This window comes from Chiloscyllium plagiosum, chromosome 17 (assembly GCF_004010195.1).
Source record: "Chiloscyllium plagiosum isolate BGI_BamShark_2017 chromosome 17, ASM401019v2, whole genome shotgun sequence".
NCBI lineage: Eukaryota > Metazoa > Chordata > Chondrichthyes > Orectolobiformes > Hemiscylliidae > Chiloscyllium > Chiloscyllium plagiosum.
This window is the reverse complement of record NC_057726.1, coordinates 67,887,639-67,912,448: the sequence shown is the minus strand read 5'-3', so window position 1 is coordinate 67,912,448 and position 24,810 is coordinate 67,887,639. Positions and strand designations below refer to the sequence as shown.

General features: G+C 41.2%; 1 protein-coding gene across 2 annotated transcripts in view; it reads right to left on the bottom strand.

Annotated features, from left to right (window-relative positions):
• hydin (HYDIN axonemal central pair apparatus protein) overlaps positions 1–24,810 on the bottom strand; it is a 915,145-nt gene that overhangs the window by 543,659 nt on the left and 346,676 nt on the right. For both annotated transcript variants that reach the window (XM_043707374.1, XM_043707375.1), the window contains 2 exons: positions 13,070–13,293; positions 7,786–7,853 (listed from right to left, as the gene is read on the bottom strand). In XM_043707374.1, the coding sequence (XP_043563309.1) occupies positions 7,786–7,853; positions 13,070–13,293 (292 nt within the window). The remainder of the gene's footprint in view (positions 1–7,785; positions 7,854–13,069; positions 13,294–24,810) is intronic.

Sequence of the window (24,810 nt, the reverse complement as noted above, 5' to 3'; positions counted from 1 at the left end):
TCCTTTTTTAAATACCGCCCCACTTTCTCGGCCATTAATTTGTCTTCAATCAGTAACAATTTGATTGGAGATAGTCAACTTGGTTTTGTCAAGGGTAAGTCATGTCTCACAAACCTCATTGAGTTTTCTAAGAAGGTGACCAAGCATGTGGATGAGGGTAGGGCAGTTGACTTGGTGTACATAGATTTCAGTAAAGCCTTTGATAAGGTTCCACATGGCAGGCTTTTGGAGAAAATGCAGAGTCATAGGATTGAGGGTGATTTAGCAGTTTGGATTAGATACTGGCTTTCTGGAAGAAGGCAGCGAGTGGTGGTTCATGGACGATAATAACATAGGATTCTGGATCAGTGGTGCTGGAAGAGCACAGCAGTTCAGGCAGCATCCGAGGACAGGCAAAATCGACGTTTCGGGCAAAAGCCCTTCATCAGGAATAAAGGCAGTGAGCCTGAAGCGTGGAGAGATAAGCTAGGGGAGGGTGGGGTGGGGAGAGAGTAGCATAGAGTACAATGGGTGAGTGGGGGAGGAGATGAAGGTGATAGGTCAGGGAGGAGAGGATGGAGTGGATAGGTGGAAAAGGAGCTAGGCAGGTCAGACAAGTCCGGACAAGTCATGGGGACAGTGCTGAGCTGGAGGTTTGAAACTAGGATGAGATGGGGGAAGGGGAAATGAGGAAGCTGTTGAAGTCCACATTGATGCCCCGGGGTTGAAGTGTTCTGAGACGGAAGATGAGGCGTGTAGGGGTATGGGCTTAGGTTAGTTCACACGTCAACGTAACACTGAGGGCCGAAGGGCCTATTTTGCACTGTATTGTTCTATGTTCTAAACCACGGCTCCCTTGCTCGACCACTTTCTCCCTGCCTGACAGCTACATAGCTGTTCCTTGAATAAGTTCCACATTTCAATTGTGCCCATCCCCTGCAGCGTCCTTCCCCATCCTATGCATCCTAAATCATGCCTAATCACATCATAATTGTCTTTCCCCCAGCAATAGCTCTTGCTCTGCCATATATATCTATCCCTTTTATCGCTAAGGTAAACATGACCAAATTGTGGTCACTGTCACCAAATTGCTCACCTACCTCCAAATCTAACACCTGGCCAGGTTCATTACCCAGTACCAAATGCAAAGCGGCCTTGCCCCTTGTTGGCTTGTCCACATACTATGTCAGGAAACCATCCTGCACACATTGGACAAAAACGGACCCATCCTAAGTACTCGAACTATAGTATTTCCAGTCATTATTTGGAAAGTCAAAGTCCCCCATATCTACCCTGTTAGTTTCGCTCCTTTCCTCTACATATCTGAAACTATTCGGAGGCCTATAGTAAACTCCCAGTAGGGTGACCTTTCAAAATAATCCTTCACTGCTTTCTTGAATGCCTCAATTGAACCTGCCTTCACCATATTTCCAGGCAGTGCATTTGATACCGAAACTTAGCTTTGTGAAAAGGTTTTTTTCTGACTTCACTTTTGTCTAATTTGAACATCACTTTAAATCTATGCCTTCTCATTCATGTTCCTTTTACAAGGGGAACAATTTCTCCCTAACTACCTTGTCCAACCCACACATGATTTTGTGAATGTATATCAGATTGCCTCTCAGTCTTCTTTTCTCCAAGGAGAACAGTCCAAACTGCTTCAGTCTATCCTCATAACTGAAGTTTCTTATTCCGAGAACCATTCTTGTATTCTCTCCAGTGCACTCACATCTTTATTACAATGTGCTGCCCACAACTGTATACAATATAACAGTTGAGGTCTAATAAGCGTCTTATACAAATTCACTATCACCGCCTTGCTCCTGCACTCTACACCCCTATTAATAAACTTTATTAACTACATTCTCCACCTTCCCACCATTTGCAATGATCTGTTCACATATAGACCCAATTTCCTCTGTTCCTGTACCGTCTTTAGAATTGAGGAGAAAGTGAGGTCTGCAGATGCTGGAGATCAGAGCTGAAAATGTGTTGCTGGAAAAGTAGACTCCAAGGCAAGAGTGTAAATGATATGTGGAGCTTGTTCAAGGAGCAACTATTGAGTGTCCTTGATAATTATGTACCTGTCAGGCAGGGAGGAAAGGGTCGTGCGAGGGAGCCGTGGTTTAATAAGGAATTGGAATCCCTTGTTAAATGGAAGAGGGCGGCCTATCTCAAGATGAGACATGAAGGTTCAATTGGGGCGATTGAGAGTTATAGGGTAGCCAGGAAGGACCTGAAGAGAGAGCTAAAAGCAGCAAGGAGGGGACATGAAAGGTCCTCAGTCGGTAGGATTAGGGAAAACCCTAAGGCTTTCTATAGGTATGTTAGGAATAAAAGAATGACTAGGGTAGGAATAGGTCCAGTCAAGGATAGTAGTGGGAAGTTGCGTGTGGAGGCGGAAGAGATTGGGGAGACACTGAATGAATACTTTTCTTCAGTATTCACTCAGGAACAGGGCATTGTCGATGAGAATACTGAGGCACAAATAAGTAGAATGGATGGCTTTGAGGTATGTAGAGAAGAGGTATTGGAAATCCTGGAAAAGGTGAAAATAGATAAGTCCCCTGGGCCTGATGGCATTTATCCTAGGATTCTCTGGGAAGCAAGGGAGGAGATTGCAGAGCCATTGGCCTTGATTTTTATGTCCTCTTTGTCTACAGGAGTAGTGCCAGAAGACTGGAGGATAGCAAATGTGGTTCCCTTGTTCAAAAAGGGGAGTAGGGATAACCCTAGTAACTATAGGCCGGTGAGTCTCACTTCCGTTGTGGGCAAAGTCTTAGAGAGAATTGTAAGGGATAGGATTTATGCACATCTGGATAGGAATAATGTGATCAAGGACAGTCAGCATGGTTTTGTGAAGGGCAAGTCATGCCTCACAAACCTTATTGAATTCTTTGAAAACGTGACGAAGGAGGTTGATGAGGGGAAAGCGGTAGATGTGGTATATATGGATTTTAGTAAGGCGTTCGATAAGGTTCCCCATGGTAGGCTACTGCAGAAAATACGGAGATATGGCATTGAGGGTGAGTTGGAGGTTTGGATTAGGAATTGGCTAGATGGAAGAAGACAGAGGGTAGTAGTTGATGGCAAAGTTTCTTCATGGAGTGCCGTCACTAGCGGTGTTCCGCAAGGATCTGTTTTGGGACCATTGCTGTTTGTCACTTTTATAAATGACCTGGAAGAGGGGTTAGAAGATTGGGTGAGCAAGTTTGCGGATGATACGAAAGTCAGAGGAGTTGTTGACAGTGAGGAAGGATGTAGCAGGTTACAGCAGGATATAGAGAAGCTGCAGAGCTGGGCAGAAAGGTGGCAAATGGAATACAATGTAGCTAAGTGTGAGGTGATTCACTTTGGGAAGAATAACAAAAAGATGGGGTACTGGGCTAATGAGGGGTAGGTTCTTCACTCAGCGAGTCGTAAGTTCATGGAATGCCCTGCCAGTAGCAGTGGTGGACTCTCCCTCTTTATGGGCATTTAAGCGGGCATTGGATAGGCATATGGAGGATAGTGGGTTAGTATAGGTTAGGTGGGCTTGGATCGGCGCAACATCGAGGGCCAAAGGGCCTGTACTGCGCTGTATTCTTCTATGTTCTATGTTCAGGAATGGCTTATGCCTGAAGAAGGGCTTATGCCCGAAACGTCGATTCTCCTGTTCCCTGGATGCTGCCAGACCTGCTGCGCTTTTCCAGCAACACATTTTCAGCGTCTTTAGAATTGTATACCTATTTTATATTGTCTTTCAATGTATCTCCTACCAAAGTGCACTACCTCACATTTCTCGGCATTGAACCTCATCTGCTACCTATCTGCCCACTCTACAAACTTGTCAATGCCCTTTTTGACTTCCACATTGTGTTCCTCTCAGTTTTTAACTCTTCCACTTTTTGTGTGATCTGAAAACTTTGAAGTTGTCTCCTGTTCCAAGAACCAGATCATCAATATATGTCAAGGAAAACAACAATCCCAATACCTACCTTTGAGGAACTCCACTACAAATCTTCCGCCAGACCAAAATATATCCACTGACCATTATTCCCTGCTTCCTAACACTCAGCCAATTTCTTTTATCCAAGTTGCTTCTGTCCCTTTATACTATGACCTATTACATTCCTCATAAGTCTGTTGCAAGGCAATACTCCAGAAAAATACAGAAAAAAACATGGGTTAACGAGACATATAGCTAAAGAAGGACCTTCACCTCTTTGCCTTCTAATTCTGTGACTGAAAAAGTTTTTAAAAATATTTTCTGTACTTAGTTTGTCATTTTAATGATCTATGTATCCCTTCAGATCTCCACTGTTTCTAACACTTCACCAATTATTAAGTTTTCTGTTCTGTTATTCTTTAAGTCCAAAATGTATGATCTCCATTTTCCACAATGTTCCAAACTATTTAAGCTTTCAATATCACTTTGTAATTTTATGCTTTAATTTGCATTGTTTATAATGCAGTCTATCTATATGTCATGAGTCGATCTGGATATGTGGATTTCTATGAAAGAATAAAACTGCTTAATAGGCCAGCATGAACGTGGAATAGCTTAATGATTACAGGAAAGGACAAAACAGTGTAAGGATTAAAATGTATTATTATTAACAATAAAGGTATTTAGCTAAAAGCATAAAAGTAACCATTTTAAAAATGACAAATTGTTAGTCTTGTGGTCATAATCCAAGAGTTTTAGCAAGTATAAATCTTTTTAGTTGGAATCCCAGGGAAGGAACCCACAGCTGCTGTCACCTATTCCATACTATGTAACTATAAAACTGTAGCTCCATTCATAGAATATTATAGCATAGTACAGGCTCTTCAGCCCTTGATGTTGCACCAACCTGTGGAACCAATCTGAAGCACATCTAAGCTACACTATTCCATTTCCATCCATATGTTTATCCAATGACCATTTAAATGCCCTTACAGTTGGCGAGTCTATTTCTTTTCTTATCAGCATGGCATTTTATCATAACTGCGGTTGTTACTAAAAAGAATAAGAAAGTCAACATTTCCAGCAAAAGCTCTTCATCAGGAATCTGGCCCTTCCTGATGAAGAGCTTTTGCCTGAAAAGTCAATTTTCCTGATCCTCGGATCCTGCCTGACCTGCTAATCTGACTCTAATCTCCAACATCTGCAGTGCCCACTTCCGCCTACTAAAAAGAATAAGTCATGCATAGAATTTCCCATGATTTTTGTTATAAAAGACTAATTCGAATAACTCTTCAGAAATTACTTTTATATGTTTATTGGATCTCTCCCTATGCATGGGTTTGGACAATTCAAATACTCGTCTAAGCCTTGTTTTGGGTTGGTAAAAACTTTAACAGCATTGACTAAGTCATGAAAGCTACAGTGAATAGCTGAAGGCCCCCAAACACAAATCCTTGCAAGACACCACTTATCACATCCTGGTATTAACTTTAATCACTGACTACGACCTCTCAATCCATTTCCTAACCAGATCGATAACTGCTTTCAATTCAACAGAGTCCATATTTAGGTAACACTTTCTAATTTGAGACTTTGTCAATTGTCCTCTGGAAGTATATATATAAATAACATCCATTTGTCTTCCTTGTCTTCTATTTTAGCCATCTATCCAAAAGATTCTATCAATTTCATCAAAAGTGATCTACCCTTTACAAATCTATGCTGACTCTTTCTGATCAGCTGAAAAATTTCAGACTGTTCAGTCACGGTATACTTAATAACAGATTAGACATTTTCCAACAAGATATCCGGCTAACTGGTCAACAGTGAGTTGGCTTCCCTGTCTTGCTTTTCTTTAAATGGCAGAGTGGCATGCACAACCCGCTCAATTTTCCAATCTACACGAATGACTCCTGGGATGAGGGAACAGTGATAGATTACCATCTTCCGTTTCTGAAATCATACCATATCTTTGAAATCCAGTCCATGATTCTACTGTGTTACTGAATCGATCTGTGAAGAGTATTATTGCACAAACTTTAAACAGACACTGGCTTTTGGAATATTCCCTTTCAATAAAGCTTTTAATCCAACTTGTACACCCTTCAACACCTTTTCAGAAGAAATTCAGTCTTTCTTTTAAGCAGTAAGTTTGCTGCATTTACAACAGGCAACCAGCAGGTCAATCAGGACAAAAAGAAACAGTCCTTTGCCCCTGTTCCAGTGACCCCCTCCACAAAGATCATACTGTTCACAGTACCATATTCAGAATGTGGCATTCCACTAGAAAAGTCCCAGAAACTTTGTTGCAATGAGTACTAAAAGAAACACAAAAAAGTTTAGATTGATTAAAATGCCTACCACTATAGCTCGATATAAAATCCTTATTTGTCAAAGCCCCCAGATGTGAACATGATTCGGAAACTATTAAGTGAAACTATCACTGTATTCTAACAGATGAAAGGCTTAACAGACAATCAATTCTTCAATATATAATTTCAGTTACATCACACTGCAAAGTTTTGCTATATATTCTGTGTTACGATCGAGCCCTCCACAATCACCTGATGAAGGAGCGTCGCTCCGAAAGCTAGTGTGCTTCCAATTAAACCTGTTGGACTATAACCTGGTGTTGTGTGATTTTTAACCCAGATGTGAAGCAAGTCAGACTCTGACTCAGACTAGATCAGAACTTTTTCTGGGCCTCCTGTCAAAATCCTTGAACAAGTTTGCTGGACTTTCTTGGAGCTAACAAAAAAATGTCAGAAGCTGTACAGACAAACCCACTCTATCCAAAGCTACAGAAAAAGGCAACTTCTCTGATATTTTTGCTCTCGTTCTCCATAAGAGGGCACTGGAAATCAGTGCATACCTCAACAAAGGGATCCACTGTCTCTCTCACCAAATTCAATGTGAATACTCAGTTTTTGCTTCTCTATCAGAGACCACAATGTCTACCTTCTTCTGTCAAACAAACAGACAGAGATCTTGAGTAGTAGACCCATCTGGACCAATTTCACTTAGACATTTTTACAAAGTTCTGATGGTAAAGGACTTCAAAGCAAAATAATACAAGTATCCTTAATAATTTCCTTTAAGGAAGCTCACAAGTAACTTGCATCACTCTTCTTGGGACAGATGCTAATATCAGTAAGGGGATTATCTTATCAAATAACAGAGGTGTGCTCTGGGTGATGTACTCCACTGAGCCAAAGGTCACTGCAACAAGGAGACTGAATAATTAAGATGACACAGTTTATGTTTTTTTTGAATGAACATTAGAAAACATGATTCTCTTACGTTGGTATTCAGCTCATCCACAACTAATCTAAGTTGATCCAACAATACCTCTTCTAATAGATCAATTTGTCCAGCTTTATAAAGTATAGAACTGTGTCTAATTTAGAACTGCAATTTAAACCTTATGCAGATGGCTTGTCAGTAACAATACACTGAATAATCAATCAGTCATCCATAAATCAGTTATTATTAATGACTGGTGCTCATAGAGTGATCATAAATTTGAATATAAATGGATCCCATCTAATTATCTGTCACTAAATATTTTACTGAAAATATCATCTATGACAATCTTGCTAAAAGAACCACCCCTACACTGCTGAAACCCAGCATTCCTGAGTTACTGCGAGACTCTGAGTGTACAATTAACTCAAAATGAGCCAAACAAAGCCACAGAACGTGCATGAGGCCAGTGTGGAAATGAAGATACTGCTTTACCATTATAAATGATCAGGTATAGTTTTGGGGACACTTGATAGCAGCTTGATTCCCTATTACTAAATGGAATAGGAATTCTTCATTTCTTTGCGATTCTTTTCCTAATAAACACTGTGTGATATATATATACATATACTCACCAAAGGATACTTCCCCAAAGTTCAGTACAGGCACATTGAAATGAAATGTAGGTCCAATGACATGTCCCCTGCAAGAAAAAAGTAGTTATCAGCATGTTTTATGCAGCAGTGCGCTGTAACAATTAGCGATGCATCTGCAAGGAGACCACTAAGAGAATAATTGTTAGCAATACCTACACTCAGCAAGTCTCAATGATAATGAATACAATCAAAGGTGAACATGTCAATACAAAAGCAGTGAAACAAGATGGGCAATCTCTTTCCAAATACAACAGAGCAGCAGTATGTTTCTGACTGGAACTGAGGTTAGAGTCAACATTTTACAGGATTTCCAGCAGACGTACTCTCAGAACCCAATCTAAGATGATATTAGATTCACCAGATTCATTGCACCATTCTTAAAACTCTCACACTTTAAAAAAAATAGATTTAAGGCAAAAACAGCAATGAAAAAAATGTACATCTCACCCACTAGTCAGGTCAGGTTTATTTTCAACTTTAGTCAGTTGAAAATTCAATTTATCAGCATGACAAAGTGTCATTATGTCTACCCATTTGTGACTTCTCCTGCCTGTGTTCACCCGAAACAATGACATTAAGAGTCCCATAGAAGGATTCTAGCATATGAAGTAACAGCTTTGGAAAGACAGGAGCCTGATATTAATAGTGATGATTAAATAGACAGGGAGTGTAGATTAGATTAGATTACTTACAGTGTGGAAACAGGCCCTTCGGCCCAACAAGTCCACACCGACCCGCCGAAGCGCAACCCACCCATACCCCTACATCCACCCCTTTAACCTAACACTACGGGCAATTTAGCATGGCCAATTCACCTGACCCGCACATCTTTGGACTGTGGGAGGAAACCGGAGCACCCGGAGGAAACCCACGCAGACACGGGGAGAATGTGCAAACTCCACACAGTCAGTCGCCTGAGTCGGGAATTGAACCCGGGTCTACAGGCGCTGTGAGGCAGCAGTGCTAACCACTGGGCCACCGTGCCGCCCACAAATGTTGGATAGATGTTGGATAGAAAAATGGATGTGGATTTTTAACAGATTTTCTGCCTACAAATCAGTTTGATTAACAGTCTTGGCTTCCAGTCTGGTGTAGCAACTGTGGAGTAAACAAGTCTGATTCCTGAACCATGACCAATTACAAAAATACAGTACCTGTGACATAATAAATCCTCATAAAATGGGTCACCTGAGCATTTTAATGCAAAACAGTCTGATTCTGTCTCATAAAATCGCCAGGAAAAAGAATTGAGTCAGTGAATAGGTAATATAGCTATAATAGAAACCAAAGACAATAGCCTTATTTCTTCAATGTTTAAATGGAAAAAAAATCTAGCCATTTAAAATTAGATGTTGGATACTAAATCTGAAAATGTGGCATCAGTGGAAGAGATGAGTGAGGTGGCAGTGAGGTAGAGATAAATACCATCAATGTACATGTGGAAAGTGATGTTGTCAAGGGAAAAGATGTAAATGAGAAATGAAGGGGTCAAAAATAGGCTTGAGAAATGGTGTGGGAGCAAGGTGAAATGTCATAATAGGTGAATTGTTGGCTACAATTACCTGTATAAAACTGGAACCAGGTGAATGGAGTTCCCCTCTACTAGACAATGGAGGGAAGATTGGTGGAGGGGGGGGGGGGGGTGTGGTCAAATGTGTCAAAGACTGTATACATGTTGAAAACAATGAAGACCTATCAGTTATCAAAATTAATATGATGCTCATTTAGATTTCATTATTGCCTCAAATATCCTGTGAATGAAACTAAAAACGATCTAGAGCTTAGCGCTGATCTTCAACCTGTCTAATCATTACACCACAATTATTAATAAACCAAATGGAATGCAGAATTAAACAGCTAAAGCCACAGAGTACAAACCAGTGAAAGTGATGCTCAAAACTATATAATCCCTGGCAGACTACACATTAGGCTGAATTTTCACCATAGATATGGGAAATAAGAATAAAATCAGAAAGAGTAACTCAGCAGGTCTGGTAATACCTGTGAGGGGAGAAACAGAGTTCAATGCTTCTTCTATGTATTAGGAGCTGGGTTTCTTTGTATGTCAGAAAAAACCTCCAGTGAAAATTCAGATGTTACTTGACTGAGCCTTTAATTGGTATGCAGATTAGTTTGACACCCAAACTGCCAAAGGGGATAGGTGGGTTGCAAAGGTATGCAGCTGATTTCGACATGCCACAGAAGCTATCTGGCTGACCTGTGGGAGAACCTGCTGATTGCTCCAAAGCTGTCCATTTTACCAGAGGGAAGCAAGGTGTCATGGGAAGCCAAAAGCATGCCACCAAGATGAGGGCAGCCACGCAATGCTGGCCTGTATTTAATGCTGCAAGTTATGGATGAAAGGGCTGGAGATTCTTTTCCCAGAGAGTGGCAGAAGAAAGTCATCATCTTCTCCAAAGACCACAAGGCATTAAGAAATAGGAACAGGAGTAACACTTTCAGCCCCTTAAGCCTGCTTCACCCTTTAATAGAACCATGGCAGATCTGTCATTCCTCACAATCACTGTCCTGCAATTTTTCCCATAACGCTTGATTCTCCTTCTGATATAAATATACATATTTATATGTAAATATAAGCAAGTATTCTGCCTGCACAACAACCCTCAAATTGGCGCCTCTTTATTATGAGATTGCACTTTCTGGTCCAAGGCTCTCCTATGAAGAGGAACATCCTCACAACATTTACGCCATCAAGCCCTTTAATAACATAGAAAAGTACAGGGCTGTGTCAAGGATTAAATACTAATCTAAAACAAAATAACTTAACCTATGCACACCTCAATTCACTGCTGTTCATGTGCATGCCCAGCAGTCACTTAAATGTCCCTAATGACTCTGCTTCCACCACCACTGCTGGCTACGCATTCCATGCATTCATAACTTTCTGCGTAAATAACCTACCTCTGACGTCCCCCCTATATCTTCCTCCTGATACCTTAAAACTATGAGCCCTCAATATCAGGTCAATCCTGCCCTGGGGAAAGGTCCCTGGCTATAGACTGTATCCATGCCTCTCATTACCCTGTGTACCTCAATCAGGTCACCTCTCTTCCTCGTTCTCTCCAGAGAAAAAAGTCCGAACTTAGTCAACCTCTCTTAGTAAGAGGAGCCTTCCAGTCCAGGCAGCATCCTGGTAAACCTTCTTTGCACCCTCTCCAAAGCCTCCATATCTTTCCTATAATGAAGCCACCAGAAATGGACACAATATTCCAAGTGCGGTCTCACCAGGGTTTTGTACAGCTGCAGCAACTTGATCCTCCTGTTAATGAAGGCCAAAACACCATATGCTTTCTTCACAACCCTATCCACTTGAGTGGCAACTTTGAGGGATCTATGTACTTGCACACCATCAAGAATCCTGTCTTTAATCCCATCTTCAGCATTCAAGTTCAACCTTCCAAAATGCAACACTTCATATTTATCCAGGTTGAACTCTATCTGCCATTTCTCAGCCCAGCTCTGCATCCTGTCTATGTCACGCTGCAGTCTGCAATAGCCCTTAATACTATCAACAGTACCTCCAACCTTTGTGTCATCAGCAAATTTACTAACCCACCCCTCAACCGCCTCATCCAAGTCATTTATAAAAACTACAAAGAGAAGAGGCCCAAAAACAGAGCCCTGAGGGACACCACTCACCACTGAACTCCAGGCAGAATACTTTACATCTACAACCACTGTCTTCTGTCATAGAGTCATAGAGTCACAGGGATGTACAGCATGGAAACAGACCTTTCAGTCCAACTCGTCCATGCCGACCAGATATCCCTACTCAATGTAGTCCCACCTGCCAGCACCCGGCCCATATCCCTCCAAACCGTTCCTATTCATATACCTATCCAGATGCCTCTTAAATGTTACTACTGTACCAGCCTCCACCACTTCCTCTGGCAGCTCATTGCATACATGTAACACCCATTGCATGAAAAAGTTGCCCTTAGGTCTCTTTTACATCTTTTCCCTCTCACCTTAAACCTATGCCTTCTAGTTCAGGACTCCCCAACTCCAGAGAAGAGATGTTATCTATTTACCTTATCATGCCCTCAAGACTTTATAAACCTCTGTAAGATCGCTCCTTAGCCTCTCCCTATAGCTTAACTCCTTCAACCCTGGCAACATCCTTGTAAATCCTTTCTGAACCCTTTCAAGTTTCACAACACCCTTCCGATAGGAAGGAGACCAGAACTGCACGCAAAATTCCAAAAGTGGCCTAACCGATGTCCTGTACAGCCGCAACATGACCTCCCAACTCCTGTACTCAATACTCTGACCAATAAAGGAAAGTGTACCAAATGCCTTCTTCGCTGTCCTATCTACCTGCGACTCCACTTTCAAAGAGCTATGAACCTGCACTCCAAGGTCTCTTTGTTCAGCAACATGCCGTAGGAACTTATCATTAAGTGTATAAGACCTGCTAAGATTTGCTTTCCCAAAATGCAGCCTCGCATTTATCTGAATTAAACTCCATCTGCCAGTCCTCAGCCCATTGGCCCATCTGATCAAGATCCCACTGTAAATGAGGTAAACTTCTTTGCTGTCCACTACACCTCCAATTTTGGTATCATCTATAAACTTACTAACTATACCTCTTATGCTCACATCCAAATCACTTACATAAATGATGAAAAGTAGAGGACCCAGCACCAATCTTTGTGGCACTCCACTGGTCACAGGCCTCCAGTCGGAAAACCAACCCTCCACCATCACCCTCTGTCGATAGGAAGGATGTGCTGGTGTTGGTGGGGTCCAGAGGAGGTTTGCAAGAATGATCCCAGGGATGAAAGGCTTGTCACTTTAGGAGCTATTGGGGACACTGGATCTGTACTCAAGAGTTTGGAAGGATGAGTGGGATCTCATTGAGCTGAGAGTGAAGGGACAACGCTTTGGTATTGAGATGAGGAGTTTCTTCATGCAGACAGTGAATAATCTGTAGAACTCATTATCACAGAACTTTACAGAGGCCAAGTCATTGAATGTATTTAAGATACAGAGAGATAGAATCCTAATTAGTTGGGGGGTCAAGGATTACAGGGAGAAGGCATGAGAATGGAGTTAAGAAATATATCAGCACTGATCAAATGCAGAGCAGATCCGATAGTCCAAATGGCCAAATTCTGCACATATATCCTTTGTTAATCTTCAAGGGGTTCCTTGAGCATTATATTACCTTTCACCACACGAAATGAGAAAAAAAAACAAGAAAAGACACAAATTGAATCTGTATAAAGAGAAAGCGGCTTACTTGAAAGTCACTTGGACTGGTTCAGGGGATCCTTTCACAGAAATAAATAAATCTATTATAAAATTCCCGAGAATTGCAGCTTTGAAAGTCACTTCCAACAACTGGTATTTGCCTGGCAACAGGGTCCCTTCACTTGGGTTAAAACAGAAACAGGAGCCCAATGCGCTGCGTGCAGGAATCCGGGTGTATGCAGCAGAAATATCTCCCTTGTTGATCAACACAAGCTGAAAATATAAATACAAAGTGATAAAGTTGTTGCCGTTTTTAAAAATACAAAGTCATTTTCTTTTATTTTTAAATCAGAAAAACGAGTCATTCTGACTTTGTGCAGTCGTGCAAAATGGGCAGCCGTAAGTCAGTGGCCCATTTTATGTCAATCCCACTTCTAACTTTATTGTCTTCAGGCAATATCTACCTCAAACAGGTACAATCTTTGCCATTGGAAATGTGGAACTTACCATTAGTGTCTGCACAATCACTATCCAGTCATGGTGCTGCCTCTCACTTTTTCTCTCAACTAAGTATGCTTAACATCTACTTACAGTGAGAGAACCTGTGAGTTGTATGCTGCACCATAGCCAAAAGGCTACAAGATTGCCATGGGAAATCCTTAACTTACATACTTGCACTGAGAAACCATGTTAAATCTTTAGCATATGGATCTGTAAGAATTAAATAATTTGTAATCCATGATAGTGAAAGTATGTGGTTAAAACTTTACAGAAATTAACATTGCTGATACTTGAAATTATTTATTACTGCTGTCCCTTGTATTAAGGAAATTACTGTATTTCAGCAAGAAAGTTTTCAGAGCTGTGCAAATCAATATAAAGTTTAAAATGGATTTTGTGAAGCTTAGTTCTTAGGTGAAGGGGGAACATTTTGGCAACGATCTCTGTTCTGCAACACCTTCTTAATGTTAATTCAGTGAGGCAGAGAGAAATTGCCTGAATTCTACTCCTCAGGGCATTTGGATTGAGGGTCTCCCACTACTTCAATAGAAGGTGAAAAACAAACAATATAAAATGCAAAAGTGACATGTAAATTGGCCAGAGAAAAAGATCAATAAATGAAAAAAAAACAATTAAAGCAAACTAAAAATAAATCTAAATCTCACAGTCAATCCAACCTTCAATCTGAGAAGACATTTCATGCCTTTTTCAAAGGACTGTTAATCACCAATTGGCATCAAGTCACAAGATGAAATAAAATGACAACTGAACAAAATGAAATAAAATGACAACTGAACAAAACCTTGGTCAGTGAAGGAGATTATAAGAAATTATAAGGGGCCGACCGGATCCCCAGTCACTGTCCATTTCAATTCCCCCAACCTCTCCCTTTCTGACATGACCATCCTTGGCCTTCTCCATTGTTAAAATGAACCAAACCGCAAATTGGAGGAAAACCACCTCATCTTTCACCTGGGCAGCCTACAGCCCGGAAGACTCAACATTGAGTTCTCCAATTCCAAAAAACCTCACTCCCCATGCCCCGACTCCTTTCCCAGCCCCTCCTCATCCCTTCCACTGCTCCCTGCCACCAATCGGATTAATTCCTCCCACTGACCAACCAGGTTGAACCCTCTATCTGCCTTCACCCATCCCCACTTCACCACTCTGCCTCCACTACCCTCTTTATCTGCAGCTTCCCCCCGCCACACCCACCCCATGTCATGAAGAAGGGTTACACCCAAAACATCAACTTCTCCACCTCCTGATGCTACCTGGCTTGCTGTGTTCTTCCAGCCTCCTGCTTGTCTACTTGCAAATTAAGGCAGACCATCTACTGATGAGATTGAAAGTTTCAATATAAAAGGTCACATCAAGAGGGAAAAGTGCTTAAACCCAGCTCAGACGTAATTGGTAAAGTCAATATGAGCTGTATAATGATTGCAATACAAGACTCTGACTGGCAATGTCCTTCAGTTTATGTTAACTCTACATTTACTAATATATCTATTGATCATAAAACTAAAAATTGGGAACTTTGCTTCTACGAGAAAAGGTAGAATTTTCCTCTCCTAAGAAGTGTGGGAGATAATCAGATGGGCATCAGGGAGACTTAGAAGTTGAACACAAACTTTGGAACAGTTATGAATGGTGCTGAACAGTGCACTATCATCATCAAGCATCTCTATTTCTGACCTTACAATGGAAGAATGTCATTGCTGAACCATCTAAAATGGTTGGGCCTAGGCCACTACCCTGAGGAACCTCCGATAATCCTCTGCCATTAGTCCATTTGCAGATCCCAATCCCTCTCTGTCAGTCAAGATGCTGGTGAGGCAGATCTCAGAAGAAGACGTTTAAAAGACAACCTTGTGATCAACTGCTCAGTTATGGACAGTAGGTGAATTGCTGAGGCTACAGACCAATTCAGGTGTCTGCAGGCTTTAGAAAAATAAATAGTACCGCAGTCAGAGAGATGAACATGAGTGTCTTAAGGAGATGCAATTTTAAAAAATGTCAGAAGTGAAGTCACCCCGTGGAAAGAAACCCACTACACATGATGACCAATGGCACCAGCTGTGGAATGCTGCTGATGATGAGGATTTAAAAGAGAGGATTCACAGACAAACCATCCCCGAACGTGCAACCCCTACCCCCTTCACAGGCCAGCCCCAAGCAAGCTGCCTCAAGGCATAAAAACAGAAAACACAAGAGAAATTTAGCAGGTTCGGCAGCATCTACGGAGACAGAAACAGAGTTAACATTTCAAGTCCCTTTGGTTCAAAAATGAAAACAGATTCGTGGAGAATGGTCATTTTTAGATTGAATCATGGTACAAATGGGGTTCCCCAAGGGCTGTTATTAGGACCTCTGCTTTACTTTATTTACTTTGATTACATAGTTTTGGGAAAGAGACCTTAGAATTTACAGATTACACAAAACTTGTGAATATCAAGCTAAATGGGAGGAGTATAAGAATAGACTTCAGGAGTGTATTGAAAGATTGGAGCAATAGACAATCATGCAGCACATAAATCTTAATAAGGAAAAGGGCTTTAAAAAGGCCTCTTCCTCAACACTGTACTTTCTCTCTCTCTCATTCTCCCACCCCTACCCCGCCTCCCCAAGCCCCCCTCCAGGTAGATGATCAACAGATCCTGCAGGTTTCCTTCCAAACCACTCACCATCCTGACTTGGAAATATGTCACCATTCCTTCATCTTGGAATTGCCTCCCTCATGGGATTGTGGGTGTGCCTACTACACATGGACTGCAGATTCAAGAAGGTTTATCATCATCACTTTCTCAAGGACAACTAGAAACAGGTAATAAATGCTGGTCCAGTCAGCAACACTCACTCGTCGGATTCATTGTCTGTCCCTAGCTGCCCCTGAACTGAGTGACTTGCTTGGCCAATTCAGAAGTCAGCTGAGAGTCAGACCAGGTGAGCATGGCAGATTTCCTTCCTTGAAGGACACTGGTGAGCCAGATGGGTTTTTACAATAGTTAGCAACAGTTTCATGGTCAGCAGTAGACTCTTAATTGCAGATTTTCTTTTCATTGAATTCAAATTCCACCATTTGCCATGGCAAGATTCGAATTGGGGTCCCCAGAATATTAGATGAGTTTCTTGATTAATAGTCTAATGGTACTAATACTCGATCATCACTTCCCACTTCTCATGAGGGAATAAAAAAAGTGGTCTTTCTTAGGAGTCTGATAGCAGGATGTTATAGGGTAGTACTGGTGTAAGTGAAAGGAAATTCGGGCAGTTATCAGCACCCTAAGCAGCTTATCATACCAAATGAGGATGAAATGAATGTTAAGAAAGCAAAGCAGATAGAAACATATTGTCATATTTAATAAGGTCATGATATGGAGAGCCATCTCCTCTCTGTGGCTCAGGAGATGCTGGCATTCCTGCCTGGCTCTCTTCTATCTGTGCCATCTTCTCCAAAGAAAAAGGGCATCAGAATGTCCTGAAGCATGGAGTTTGAGTGACGTGACAGCCACAACTGAACAGCAGGAGATATGTGTAGGCACTGAGAAGTGAGGGTGAGGCTTGAGGTATTGTTAAGTCTAAGAGAGTGAAATGCAACATCTAGACGTTAGGAGTAAGTCTGGACAGTCAGAGCACACTTCTGGCTGAGTAATGCAGCTATGATACATTTAGCAGGGTGACCAATTGAGGCTGTAAAGGATATTGGGTAAAGAAAAGATGTTGAAAAATGTGGTGCTGGAAAACACAGCAGGCCAGACAGCATCCGAGGAGCAGGAGAATCGACGTTTCGGGCATAAGCCCTTCCTCAGGAATGAGGCTGGTGAGGGAAAATGAGGAAGCTGGAGAAATCTACATTCATCCCGTGTGGGTAGAGGGTTCCTAGGCGGAAGATGAGGCGCTCTTCCTCCAGGCGTCATGTGGCCAGGGTCTGGCGATGGAAGAGGCCAAGGACCTGCATATCATTGGCGAAGTGGGAGGGGGAGCTAAAATGTTTAGTCACGAGGCGGTTGGGTTGGTTGGTGCGGGTGTCCCAGAGGTGTTCACTGAAACGTTCCGCAAGTAGGCGGAAAGATGTATTGAAAAGATGTAAAGGAAAAATGTATTGATTGAACTTGGCAAGCCATATGAGATCATTTGATTCCTCATGGCACTGCTACCAGGTCCTTGCTTTCAAACACCAGCTACTGACATCCCTGACTACCTGCTGTCACTCCTTTCTTTCGATGTTTTCAAGGGCTTCCTGCACTTCCCATAAGACGATGCATCTCCTCACATCCCATGGGCCCCAGGGAAACCATAGCACATCATCTGCTTCCCATCTCCACCATGAGTTTTGATAATACATGGCTGCTTCCCTCCTCCTGAGCATCCAGGTAGCCAGCACTGCAAACAGGCAGCGAGCCCTGTACCACAACTACAGAAATTAAGAGCTCTTTGTTCAAATGGATCTGCTGGGCCAGTGTGTGAATTACGATTCTCAGATCCAAAGGTCAGGAAAAATCAATTTCTAATCCGCTGTATTTTCCCTTAAACTACTTTATTCTGCAAATGATAAGAGTATTGATGGAATTGAGGAGCAGATGTGTGGAAAGACCTTTCAATTTTAAAATTTGAATTATTTCAACTTCAATTAAAATTTCAATTCTCTTACTAAGAAATGACATGTTTTCCTCCTGGGTTGCAGAACTCTGTGGCAAAATGTCACTTCAAAATATATTCCCATTGAAAACTGCTAAAAACAACAGGGGCACCTCCCCAATATTTGCAAATAACTGTGACCTTGGATATGAATTGAGTCAGAGTCACTGCAGAAATTCTGGTAAACATTTCTGAACACCCAGAATCCATCACTAAATGGTCTCCTGAGGAATTCTGGGGGTTAAAGATAAAGGGCCATGAAAATCTTGCTCTTTTAAACGGCCTTGGTAACCTTTATGGCTTAAGTTCCACTGGATGTCTCTTTTTTCTCTAACTTGTTGAGGAAATATATTACACACCCCAATACATTATGAACACTAGGCGGTTGCATTAAGATTCAAGATTTTTGTGAAGGATGCAGGAAGTGAAAGCTCTTGACTCTGCAAAATCACCTTCACATTTTTTCTTCAGGAAGCCTGAGCAGGATAGCATTGAGCCTATTACCTCCAGAGGTAAGCCTGTAACTGCAGTGGAGGTGGGTGGGTGATGAAGCAGGCAGGCTAGAAGGATGATCTCTATTTACTGGGCTAAATCACAGAAATCATAGAATTCCTACAGTGGAAGCAGGCCATTCAGACCATGAGGTCCACACCAACCCTCCAAAGATGTTCCCATCCTCCCTAATCTGTCCCCGTAATCCCGCATTTCCCATAAATAATCCATTTAGCCTGCACATCCCTGGACACTATGGGCAATTTGACATGGCCAATCAACCGAATCTGCACACCTAAAGACCCTGTTGTTGTATTAATGATTGAGACCTACAAACAATTGTATCAACAGAAGTCATTCAAACAGACAGCAAGATGTCTGTTCTTCTGGAAGGCCTTATTATAAATAGTTAGCTGAACTCTGAGAATTACTAACTCATTTATCCCAGCAGGCAGTAGTGACACAGATACAACTAATGCAAGCTTTATTTTATTGACATCTTTATAACTTACTGAAGGAAGAATAACTTAAAGCAGAGATTTTGTAAATACAAGGGATACCAGAGATCTGGTACAACTCTTCAATCAGTAAGTCATCACATCAAAACTTACTACCGAAAATAAAAGCTTGTGACATAAAGAATAACATCTAAGCATGGATAGAGGACTGGTTAGCTAACAGGAAGGATAACATAAGCATAACTGGGTGATTTTCAGCTTTCCAACCTGTAAAGAAATGCCACAGGAATCAAGCCTCAACTGTTTAACAATCTATAGATATCACTTGGATGCAGGGATCATATCAATAGTAGCAATGATACAAAGAAATGGGAAAGTAAATTACCAAGTGGATATAAGAAGTCTCAAAGAAATCTAGACAAGTTAAGCAACTGGACTAAAATTTGGCAAATGGAGTACAACATGGGTAAATATGAACTTTCCCAGTTTGGCAGCAAGAATACAAGAACAGCAAATCAATTAAATAGTGAGAGATTGAAGACCTCTGTGGTTCTCAGAGACCTAGGCATCCTGTATGTAAATTACAAAAATGTAAATATGCAAATTAAGATGCATACAATGGGGAAGGAAACTGCAGGAGATGGGCACAATAGAACTATGGAGCTTATTCAAGAAACAGCTATGCGTGTCCTTGATAAGGACGTACCTGTCAGACAGGGGGGAAGTTGGGGAGTGCAGGAGCCGTGATTTACTAAGAAATTGAATCTCTTGGCAAGAGGAAGAAAGTTGTTTATGTTAGGATGAGATGTGAAGATTCAGTTAGGGTGCTTGAGAGTTACAAGGTAGCCAGGAAAGACCAAAAGAGAGCTAAGATGAGCGAGGATGGGACATGAGAACATGTTGGTGGAGAGGATCGGGAAAACCTTAAAGCTTTCCATCGATTGATAAAGGATAAAAGAATGACTAGAGTAAGATTAGGGCCAATCAAGGACAGTAGTGGGAAGTTGGCGTGGAGTCAGAGGAGTTAGGGAAAGCGCTAAATGAACATTTTTTGTCATTATACACATTAAAAAAAGACAATTTTGTTGAGGAGAATACTGAGAAAAGGCTACTAGACTAGATAGGATTGAGGTTAACAAAAAGGAGGTGTTAGAAATTCTGGAAAGTGTGAAAATAGATAAATCTCCTGGGCCAGATGGGATTTATCCTAGGATTCTCTGGGAAGCCAGGGAGGAGATTGCTGAGCCTTTGGCTTTGATCTTTGTGTCGTCATTGTCTACAGGAATAGTACCAGAAGATGTGAGGATAGCAAATGTTGTTCGCTTGTTCAAGAAGGGGAGTAGAGACAACCCTGGTAATTATAGACTAGTGAGCCTTACTTCTGTTGTAGGTAAAGTGTTGGAAAAGGTTATAAGAGATAGGATTTATAATCATCTTGATAGGAATAAGTTGATTAGGGATAGTCAACACATTTTTGAGAAGGGTAAGTCGTGTCTCACAAACCTTATTGAGTTCTTTGAGATGGTGACCAAACAGGTGAGTGTGGGTAAAGCAGTTGATGTGATGTATATGGATTTCAGTAAGGCATTTGATAAGGTTCCCCACGGTAGGTTATTGCACAAAATATGGAGGCATGGGATTGAGGGTGATTTAGCGGTTTGGATCTGAAATTGGCTAGCTGAAAGAAGACAGAGGGTGGTGGTTGATGGGAAATGTTCATCCTTGAATTCAGTTACTAGTGGTGTACTGCAAGGATCTGTTTTGGGTCCATTGCTATTTGTCATTTTTATAAATGACTGAAATGCAGGCTTAGAAGGATGGATTAGTAAATTTGCTAATGACACGAAGGTAGGTGGAGTTGTGAATAATGCTGAACGAAGATGCAAGTTACAGAGGGACATAAATAGGCTGCAGAGCAGGGCTGAGAGATGGCAAATGGAGTTTAATGCAGAAAAGTCTGAGGTGATTCACTTTAGAAGGAGTAACAGGAATGCAGAGTACTGGGTGAACGGTAAGATTTTGGTCGTGTAGATGAGCAGAGAGATCTCGGTGTCCATGTACATAGATCCCTGAAAGTTGTCACGCAGACACAGGGAGAATGTGCAAATTCCACACAGACAATCACACGAGGCTGGAAACGAACCCAGGTCCCTGGCACTGTGAGGCAGGAGTGCTAACCAGTGAGCCACCGCGCCGCCCATCTGACCCTATTTTATTTATTGCTACTGATTTAATTTCATTTTTTTTATGAACAAGGCAACCCCACCCTCTATGCCCATCTGCCTGTCTTTTCAATAGGATGTATATCCTTGGATGTTGAGCTCCCACTCCTGAACCCTTGCAGACACGTCTCCATGATGCCCACCACATCATACCTGCCAATTTTGATATGCACCACAAGCTCATTTACCTTATTTTGTATACCGTCGGCATTCAGACACAACACCTACAGTCTTGTATTGACATTCATCTTCTCATTGTTATTCTTTTATCTAGTTGTCCACATATATGTCATTAAAGATGGCAGGGACAGTGGTTAGTGAGAAAAGACATATGACTGGCTTACATGGGCATCAAGTCTCTGAATGTAAAATCAAACAGATACCACAGGGATACAAAGATTGTTTACCAGGGTTGAAGGATTCAGTTATAAGGAGAGAAGTAAAAAGTTAAAATTATTTTTCTTGCAATAAAATAAGTTACTATGTCACTCATCAAGGCTTTCAAGATGAGGAGTCTTTTTAATTAATTGCAATGAAAACTAATTTTTTCTGTTAAAAATACAAATTTTTCTATTTGTATCTCTGATAGCCAGTCAATGAGGAATAAAATTTGAGCAGAATCTCCACGCAGTTAGATTTTATACATGGAGACATACTTCAGAAATGTGCACCTCCAATACAAAAGCACAACCAACTTTGTATCAGTCTGCTGTAGGAGCACACATGAATCCTCAGTTAAAGCCTGCCAGCTGAACACAATTGAGTATGCAACTAATCAACAATTAATAAATCACCATAGGTTTCAGAACATTAGTAAATGGCACAGATTCTAAGAGGTCTGTCAGGATCTGGAATGCTGTACCTCAAAAGCTGATTACATAAATAATTTTATATTGAGGAAAAGGTTTGTGGGTAAATAAGGGGAGTCTAGAATTCAGTATGACTACTCTTTCAAGAGTTAGTACAGGTATAATGGGCCAAAGGGTATACTTCTAAGCGAAGAACCTCAAATTCTCCTGTAATCAATTTTAATTCTGTGATGATATTGGTTAATCATTGAATTTGTTTAATGAATTAGTTAATGTACTTGAAATTTCATCTGTAATTGCTCTGTTACATGTGGTCAAATTACTCTTGGATCAGTGTTCTGTTGATTTGATTTGGCTTGGTTTGATTGAATAGTAGTATAATTTGGACTATAATGTGGACCACTCCAGAGATTACATCTATTATGCAATATATATTTGTCAACATAAGTTGTAAATTGCAACCAAGTTTCTGATTTTTACATGATGGAAAGATCAGAAGAGAGTTATATCTAAAATAGGGCACACTTCAGAACATCCAAAGTTTTCTTATAAATGTTGCAGGATTGACTATTCAGCAGCCAATGACGATCTTCCAGTTATCTCATAACTTACTGTCTCAAGTTCTTTTATTCATAGCTCACATTTAATAATATATATCAGAAGCATTGTCTCTTCTGAAATATTTATTTCAATCTCTTTCAGAATACTACATTGCTCCCTGTCGGCTGACTAGAATCTTAACTTCTCTAGTCAATGTAAAAATTTTGGTCCATTATCTTGAGCATTCACAAAGGCAAAACCTTAGTTAATTGTTTTGGAAAGTGATAGACCACCATTCCAAATGTCCTTTCTATATCCTTTACTCTTGCAAATCGAAGTCACATTCCCTTGTGCAAGCCATGAATCATCACTCTATTTCCAAAATGTAGTCACAATTTCAAATTGGCTTTCCTAGATATTATTCGCATTTCTCTCCCTTTGATCCCACCTACAAGATAAAACTTTTAAGTGGCCACAAATTAAATTAATATTCCTACATCTGTCTCTTTTCCTCAGAATTGGATATTTTAATACTTTCGGCAACAGCGGTCTCACCCCCTGGCTGTGAAGCCAGAAAATTGTGTCAACTCTTTCCAGGCACATTACTGGACAGTGGAGGGTCTTCCAGGATCAATGATGTGCAGAATTCCTGCTGGACAAGAGCTGCTCGATAATCAGAGGTTGGCATCTCTTTATTGCTCAACATTGATGCTTGGGAGGCATTGGTTCTGCTGCCAGTACTGCCTGAATGAGTCCCAGAAGTGCTGACTGATCCAGGCAAGAGGTGAGAGATAGTGAGAGGAATGGTCACAGTGTGGTGGTTGCAAGACAAGAGGGGTTCAGCAGCAAGGGCTGGGAGTTGTGAGGTAGCAGGTCGGCAGGGTTGAATCTCAGTGGGCCTCTTCCTGATGTCAGCTGTCTTGATAAGGCATTGAGTGTCTTTGAATGAGGAATAACAATAATGTGGTTAACTCTCAGTTGATTTCTGAATGGCCTAGTCAGTCACTGAGTTCAGTGAAACTAGATGTGAGCAACACTGATATACCATGGCAAAATAGATAGAAGAAAACGCTCCCCTTGAATTCAAACACCATCCTGACTTGAAACAGTCTCACAATTCTTTCACGGTCGCTGGATCAAAATCACTAGATCTCCCTCCCTAATAGCACTCAAGAGTACTAGCACCACATATGCTTCATCATATTCTCAAGTGTAAGTATGGATTGACAATGAATGCTGGCATTTCCAGCAACAATCACATCCCATAACATCAATAAAAATCAAATTTATTCTTTCAGCACTTTCTGAACATCCCCAGTTGGCAATGAGGACACAATGGCAAACCATTGCAGTTGTGGCAAGGGAACTCTCAACAATGCAACCGAATAAATAAATTCTGAATTTTGCCAGTCAGGATGGTGAGTGACTTAAAGAGGGACTTAAAGGGGTGGGGCATTACCAAATGCCTGCTTCTTTTGTCCTTCAAAATACTTACTTGAATAAGTATCATATTCAAATAAGTTTATATGAATCATACCATTCAATAAGATTGTGGGTGATTTGATTGTGGTTTCACCTTACATTTCTGCCTACTCCAAATGACAACTGACCTAAGAATCTCTCTGCTGTTGTCTTAAATATATCCAATAACCCTGCCTCCACTGTACTCGGGAGAAGAGAATTCCAAAAACTCATGAATCTCTAATAGAAAAAAAATCTTCCTCATCTCCATCTCAAGTAGGATATCCTTTATTATCAAAACGTGTAACCTAGTAACAGTCCCTCCCACAGGAGAAAACATCCTTTTAGCAACAACTCTCAGGATCTTATGAGTCACAATAACTTTACATTTCATTATTCTCAACTCCAATGTATACAGATCGAGCCTTTCCAATCTTTATGCATAAGATAATGTGCTGAAAATGTGTTGCTAGAAAAGCGCAGCAGGTCAGGCTGCATCCAAGGAGCAGGAGAATCGACGTTTCGGGCATGAGCCCTTCTTCAGGAATGAGGAAAGTGTGTCCAGCAGGCTAAGATAAAAGGTAAGGAGGAGGGATTTGGGGGAGGGGCATTGGAAATGCGATAGGTGGAAGGAAGTTAAGGTGAGGGTGATAGGCCGGAGTGGGGGTG